Source organism: Sturnira hondurensis, unplaced genomic scaffold (genome assembly GCF_014824575.4).
Source record: "Sturnira hondurensis isolate 20B ecotype Veracruz unplaced genomic scaffold, ASM1482457v3 Scaffold0024822, whole genome shotgun sequence".
Taxonomy (NCBI): domain Eukaryota; kingdom Metazoa; phylum Chordata; class Mammalia; order Chiroptera; family Phyllostomidae; genus Sturnira; species Sturnira hondurensis.
In genome coordinates this window covers 6,880,541-6,888,527 of record NW_028097453.1, presented here as the reverse complement: position 1 = coordinate 6,888,527, position 7,987 = coordinate 6,880,541, and the positions used below count along the sequence as shown (strand labels likewise).

The 7,987-nt window shown below is 39.5% G+C and overlaps 1 protein-coding gene across 1 annotated transcript in view; it reads left to right on the top strand.

The window, feature by feature from the left end:
• The first annotated feature begins 205 nt into the window (after positions 1 to 205).
• WARS2 (tryptophanyl tRNA synthetase 2, mitochondrial) overlaps positions 206 to 7,987 on the top strand; it is a 75,789-nt gene continuing 68,007 nt past the window's right edge. The window contains exon 1 of the mRNA XM_037038790.1: positions 206 to 306. Coding sequence (XP_036894685.1) covers positions 217 to 306 — 90 coding nt within the window. The 5' untranslated portion in view covers positions 206 to 216. The remainder of the gene's footprint in view (positions 307 to 7,987) is intronic.

Genomic DNA, 7,987 nt, shown 5'->3' with positions numbered 1-7,987 from the left:
CCAACGGAAATACTGGAGTCAAGCCCCACCCCGTTCCTGTCCCCACCTGCTCGGCAAACACCGGACCGGCGCCCCCTACGCTCCGACCCCTACATCTGCTAAGTAGCCCGCGCCCAAAGGCTACCGCGCAGGCGCGGCAAGCAAAAGAGCAGAGAATCTGCGACTGGCTCTCCGAGCAGACGTCACTCAAGACAAGAAGGCTCCGCCCTCCTCAATATGGCGCTGCACTCTATGCGGAAGACGCGTGGGTGCTGGAGCTTCATCCGGGCACTTCACAAAGGACCCGAAGCTGCCCCTGCTCCCCAGGTAATCAAGGCTGGCCCTTCTCCCGCAGGTTTTCCATCCTGCTGGGTCCTTCTTGTCTCTCCTCCCTCCTTCCACTTGCTTATCTCTTTTGGTTTCTTCCGCAGAGTACCGAGCCGTTACTCTGTTAACGTTGCCTCCCTTAAGACTACCCTTCTGCCCGGAACGTGGCGACGTTCTAAGAATGCGTGATAACGTAACGCGCCCCTGGTGGGAGGAGCGCACCGCCGCCAGCCCTCTCGGGCCGCCCACCGTCTTAAGATCCAAATGCTGTTTTATGGTCCTCACCCCAGTAGCAACCCTAGGGCCCGCAGAGAAAGTAGCGAAGACGTCTTGTTAGGAATTGGGCTGTTTAAACTGGTACATTCGCTGACTTCCTCCCTGTGGCAGTGCATTTTCAATTTTGGTCCCCCCTATTTACTCCAAAGTAGCTCTGCCGAAGTGCGCCGTCCTGTCTCTTGCACTGCTGTTACCGTCGTTCTGTAGTGCTGAGAGTTTGACATGGCCTTCACTCTCTCCGTCAGTGGTTGGAATTTTACGCCATGGCAAAAGACAAGTGTGTGTGTTATATCCAGTCAGGCATTTGCCATGCATCACTTGGGAGCTAGCTAATGAGTAGGAAAACAATTTAAAATTCTGTGATTACTGGGTGGCTTCGTGGCGTCTTTGCATATTCATTGTTGTATTGTGTAGGTGTGAGGATTTTGTATGGTAAGTGGTATATTAGAAAGCGTTAGACTGGAAGTTAGGAAACCAGAAGTACATTTGCCAGCCACTTGCTAGCTGTATGCCATGACAAGTCACTTAATCTCACAGGGTTTAATCTGTAGCAAAATGGGTGCAGGGAGGGTTGGACTGGTTGACACTTTTATGTTATTTCAAACTTTGGAAAAACCTATGGCTTCATGATTATGAATCAAAATACAGCAATGAGATTATGAAGACCAAGATTTAAGTTCAACTTGTTTTTCTAATCATCCCATCAATCACTTAACGTTGTGTACCTAAGTTTCTTCATTGAGATGAGCCCAACCAGATTCTTGTAAAGATGAAGGATATTATACTGAAAAGCTCTTCATCAACAAAAGAGCTATTTAAATGTCATTTTAAATTTCAGGCAGCAGTGTTAGGGCAGAATTGATTCAAATTAGATAAATCCATCAAATACTCCCCTCTTTGAAAGTTGGGGGTCTGATTCTGCAGAATCAGAATTGGTTGATTACTATATTTATAGCCAATAGCAGCATGTTAAAAACCTATGGTATCAAAGTAACTAAGCCTTAGACCCCAACTTCCTGTCACTCTAACTTCAAGAGCTAAGGATGCCATGACAAATAGAGAATCAAAGAGGAAAGTAAGGAAAAGAAAGTAGAGCCCTCTAATGATTGCCCACGGAGGGTAAGGGGACTAAAGCATTACCAGTGTTAAAGAAAAAATGTCTTAAGCATCTATTGTTTCAGTGGCATGTACAAATATGGTTACCTTAAAGTGAATCAACTGTTCTAGATTGTTTCAAGATGTAGAATTTCCAGAACAGATTAGTGTTTCCAAACCTTTGATTTAGCTTTGATTAGAATAAGAATTAAACGTGAGAGCATCTTCTAAAGTATAAATCTACATATAGTTTTCAGTCATTAAAAATGACGGTTTGAAGGCCTAACAGTCTTTTGAAAGACCAGTTGAAAAGAGACACAAAATTGCATTAACAGTGTATTTACAATATTATATTTGTAAATATATACATATATGCACAGGAAAAAGAAAAGAAAGACTGGAAGGAAACAACCTTTTTTTTTCTCTTCATCCTCATGCAAAGATATGTTTATTGATTTTAGAGAGAGAGGAAGGAAGAGAGAAACAGTGGCAGAGACAGAGAGAAACATCGATGTGAGAGAGAAACATCCTTGTGAGAAAGAAACATTGACCGGTTGCATCCTGTATGTACGCACCCCAACCAGGGACTGAACTTGCAACCTAGGCATGTGCTCTGACCAGGGATCAAACCCCCAATCTTTTGATGTAGGGAACACGTTCCAGCCAACTGAGCCACCTGGCCAGAGCCAACCACTCTTTTTTTGTTTTGCTGGGTTTTCCTGAGCAGTGGATTAAAAATGATTTAAGTTTTCTTCTTTAAGCTTTCCATATTTTTCATATATTCTAAATTGAAGATATATCACTTTTAGACCCAGAATAAAAATTTTAAGTGTAAATCTCCATATAAATCCATAGTCATTAATATCATCTGTGATATCTTAGGTCTCACAGAGGTACTTGTCCCGCTGTTATTAAAATGGCCTTAGAAAATGACGACTAAAAATTTATGGCCACTTTTCCCGTGTGTATCTTCTTTTTCTCTTGGAAAGCTTTCTTTGAAGTCAAAGAGATTTTGTGAACAGATGCAGAAATATGTGAAGGAAGAATTGGATTCTTAAACCAGATGCATTAGACATTTTTATGATATCTCATAACCTTTGTAGAAAACAAAAATTATTTTGCAAGAGAATAGTATAATAGAAAGAAATGTATATTTATCATATGCATGATTCCATCCAAAACTAAAAAATAGCCACGTTCCTTCTTAATAGCTTTGGCTGCACAGTTCCTCCCTGAGGTGAGAAGCAAAAGTGGAGGAGCCGTATCTCCTTTGTTACAAACTCTGATTCCCAGGTGGTTTTCTTAAACATGCAAAATCTTGGCTAATAAACATGGCATTTGGGGGCCTTTAATTATCTCAGAGGCAGGCTTTTGCCTCTCCAGGCTAAATATAGACTCAGGTTTAAAATAAAAAATAGGGAGAAAACAGAAATAACAGAGTACCAAGCAATAGTCATTTTGAGATGCCTATAATTTATATGAAAACGGTTTATTTTGCCAGGTGTTGCCTGACAGAAAGCCGTTGAAGTCTGACAAGATGAGGGTAGTTGCAGAGTCAGAATGAAGGTCTGACATGTTATGTTTAAATGCTGATGGCATTAGGTAAATAAAAGCCTGTCATCATTAGTCAAACACAGAATTCATACTTCTTTAAACACCAACGTATGGGTTTTATTGTGCAAAGAGTGACATACTGATGGTTAGTAGAGTTTTGCCAGAATATGTGGAAGCATTCAGTTGAAACATAGAATGACCCCATTTTATCAGACTTAAATAACACACTTCATTATTCGCTGCCCGGATCTGGGTTCAGCCAGTACTAACACACTGTTTCCACTGTTGACGGCCTATAAGGATAGCCATTAGGTGAACGAATTAAGGATAGCCATTAGGTGAATGAATTATGCCTGCAAAAAAGTAGACAATGTATTAAAGTTTTGACCTTGTATTTATTTCTTACAACAAGGCTTTCTAAAAATTGATCTTTTAAAATTTTTTTATTTTTAAATAATTTTTGATTTACAAAGTTGCAATGTTTGTATTTATTTGTATTGTATTTTAACATTACCATTTATCCCCCTCATATCCTCCTTCCCCCTGCCCCCTGTAATCACCGCACTGTTGTCCGTGTCTGTGAGTCCTTTTTCCTTTCTGCTCAGTCCCTCCACCCCTGTGCTGCCATTCTGCTCTCTATTTGTGAGTCCATCTATTTGTGCTGTTTTGCTTGTTAATTCAGTTTGTTCATTAAATTCCACAAATGAGTGAAATCATATGGTATCTGACTGGCGTATTTCACTTAGCATAATGTTCTCCAGGTCCATCCCTGCTGTTGCAAAGGGTAAAATTTTCTTCTTTTTTTATAGCCGAATAGTATTCCGTTGTGTAAATGTCCCATAGTTCTTTTAACCACTGACCCACTGATGAACACTTGGATTGCTTCTTGGTGACTGTAAATAACACTGCAGTGAACATAGGGGTGCTTATGTTCTTTCAAATTAGTGTTTTGGGTTTCTTTGCATATGTTCCCAGAAGTGGGAGAGCTAGGTCGAAAGCCAGGTCCCTTTTTAATTTTTTGAGTTACCTCCACACTGCTTTCCACAGTGGTTGCAACAATCTGCATTTCCACTAAAAATGCAAAGGGGTTCCCCTTTTTCCACCTCCTTGCCAGCGTTTCTTATTTGTTCATTCATGATTATAACTATTCTGACCAGTGTGAGGTAATAACTCATTGTGATTTTAATTTGTATTTCTCTGATGATTAGTGACATTGAGCATCTTTTCCTGTTTATTGGCTAGCTGTATGTCCTCTTTGGAGAAGTGTGTATTCAGGTCCTTTGCCCATCTTTTGATCGGATTGTTTGCTTTTTGGTGTTGAGTTTTATAAGTTCTCTATAAATTTTGGATGTTAACCCCTTATCAGATGTGTTGGTGAATATGTTCTTCCATTTTCTGGGTTTTTTATTTTGTTGATGGTTTCCTTTGCTGTGCAAAAATTTTAGTTTGATGAAGTCTCATTTGTTTATTTTTTCTTTGGTTTGTTTTGCCTGAGGAGATAATATTAGATAAAACAGTGCTATGAGCAATGTCTGAGGTTTTACTGCCTATGTTTTGTTTCAGGATTTTTATGGTTTCAGATCTAACATTTAAGTCTTTAATCCATTTTGAATTTATGTTTGTGTATGGTATAAGGAAGTGGGTCTAGTTTCTTTCTTTCTTTTTTTTTTTTCGTGTACCTGTCCAATTTTCCCAACACAATTTATTGAATAAAGTGTCTTTAGCCCATTGTATGTGCTTGCTTCGTCTGTAAAATATTAATTGACTAAAAAGGTGTGTGTTTATTTCTGGGCTCTCTATTCTGTTCCACTGATCTATGTATCTGTTTTTATGTAGTATCATCTGTTTTGATTACCTTGTAGTGTAGTTTGATTTTTAGGTAGCATAATTCTTCCAACTTTGTGTTTCTTTCTCAGGGTTGCTGCCACTGTGCAGGGCCTTTTGTGGTTCCATATAAATTTTTGAAGTATTTGCTCTAGTTCACTGAAGTAGGTCATTGGTATCTTGATAGGAGTTGTGTTGAATCTATACATTGCTTTGGGCAGCATGGACATTTTAATGATATTAATTCTACCCACGAACATAATATGTACTTCCAGTTATTTGTATCGTCTTCAATTCTTTCTTCAGTGTGATGTATTTGCTGAGTACAGGTCTTTTATATCCTTGGTTAGGTTTATTCCCAGGTATTTTATTATTTTTGAAGCAATTGTGAATGGGATTGTTTTCTTAATTTCCTTTCTGATAGTTCATTATTGGTATATAAAAATGCAACCGATTTTTGGATATTAATTTTGTATCCTGCTGTTTGCCGAATTCATTTATCAGTCCTAATAGTCTTTGGTGGAATCTTTGGGGTTCTCTGTGTACAGTATCGCATTATCTGCAAGTAAAGACAGTTATCTCCTTGGGAGACAATATCCTTTCCAATTTGGATGCCTCTTATTTCATCTTATCTGATTGCTATGGCTAGGATTTTCTGTACTGTGTCGAAACGAGAGGTGAAAGTGGACATCCCTGTGTTGTTCCTGAACTTAAGGGTGACACTTGTAATTTTTTATGATACTGGCAGTGGGTTTGTCATATGTGGCCTTTATCGTGTTTAGGTGTATTCCCTCTAGTCCCACTGTGCTGAAAGTTTTGATCATAAATAGGTGCTGGATTTTATCAAATGCTTTTTCTGCCTCTAGTGATATGATCATATGGTTTTTATTCTTCATTTCGTTTATGTGGGATATCACATTTATTGATTTGCAAATGTACCAACCTTGCATTCCCAGAATAAAACCCCCTCGATCAAGGTGTATGAGCTTTTTGATGTATTACTGTATTCCGTTTGCTAATATTTTGTTGAGGATTTTTGCATCTGTGTTCTTCAGGGATATTGGCTTGTAATTTTCTTTTTCTGTTTTGTCTTCATCTGGTTTTGGCATTCGGATAATGTTGGTCTCGTGAAATGAGCTTGGGAATCTTCCCTCCTTTTGAAATTTTTTGAAATAGTTTGAAAAGGAAAGGTGTTAGTTCTTTATTGAATGTTTGGTAAAATTCACCTGTGCAGTCATCTAGTCTAGGACTTCCCTTTGATTGGAGTTTCTTGATTACTGCTTTGATTTCATTAGTTTAGTTGAAGTTCCTGTATACCATTCACCAAGGTTCCTCTTACAGAATCGTAATCCAATGAGGAAAGCCAAGAACGTACCGTTGGTGCAGTACTAGCTACTGACCTCGTATTTCAGATTTCACCAGGCTGTCCCTTGGCCTCTTCCTGGTCCAGGAGCAACTCCAGGATCCCATATGGCATTTAGCTGTCGTGCCTCCTTGCATGTGCACTTCCTCGGTCTTTCACAACCTTGGCACTTTTCAAGAAAATTGGTCAGTTATTTTGTAGGATGGCTCTCAGTTTGGGCTTGTCTGATGTTTTCTGGTGATTAGACGAGGTTATGGATTTTGGCAAGAATACCACAAGATATATTGTTCATAATAAGGCTTTAAGGCAGATATTAGCATCTTTTACTTATTATTGTTTTTTAAATAATCCTCACATAACGATATAGTTACTGATTTTAGAGAGAGGGGTGAAGAAGGTAAGAAAGAGAAACATCAATGTGAGGAAGAAACATTGATCGGTTGTCTCCTCCACACACCCTGACTGGGAATGGTACCACAACCTAGGTATGTGCCCTGACCGGGGATTGAACTTGAAACCTCTTGGTGTATGAGATGACGCTCCAACCAACTGAGCCACGGCCAGGGCAGCATCCTCTTTTAGATCCTGAGGAAGTAAGTTTTAATTAAGTAACTTGCCTAATGTCACAAAGCTAATTAATTCGGGAGTTAGGATAATAAAATTCCCTATTGGGATTTTGTTCCGTATTTTGCATTTAGTTATTGTAGGTCTGTGACCTTATGACCTTAAAATGGGGCAGTGTTCCCAATGACTTTGCCCTTAGCTCTCCTCTGCCATGTATTATCCATTCAACATGCAACATGGGCTAATTAGCATGGAGAGCTATCAGGACCTGCTACAGCCATCTGGAATTTTGCTAGAGGATGACGGCGCCAGTTTGATCCGTCCCTTCATCTCCCTGTGCTTTTCTTAAATGGGTAGTAAAGGTGTTGTACGGATCCACTCTGAAGCCCCTTCTAAGCTCAGTCAGTCCAGGAGTCCATTTGTTTAAAGTGCTCTGTAGAGTTGGTTTTCCTTGTGAACTGACTTGGCTTACTAGAAACAATGATATTTCAATTTTTAAAAATATCTTTGAGTAGCTAATAAAAGCTGATGGTAACTGCTGGAACTATCAATGAGGAACAGTAGATAAATGCTGAGGAATTATGCCAGCCGTATTATGACGGCTAGAGCCAGAAAGTGCAGAGGAGTGTGAGGCTGCTGACCACGCCTCCTTTCTCAGCATATCTGCTGCGTGACTGCAGGTCACATAGAACTGTCTGCAGAGGCTTGCACATTGTATATTTATACCTGTATTTATGCCTACACGCACACATCCGGATGTCTTTCAGAAAAGGAACTAACATCTAGCTAGTGCTTGCTATGTGCTAATAATGCCTTGTACTATGTGCTATACATGTTTTATATTTTTTACTTCTCACAACAATCCCGTATATATTATGTTACCCATTTTATAAAAAAGGAAACTAAGGCACTACGAGATTAGCTCACTTTCTCAAGTCACAGAGCAAGACTCAGCCTTGCCTAAGCTTTTCCCACTGGACCAGTAGTGGTCTGTTATCTCATACA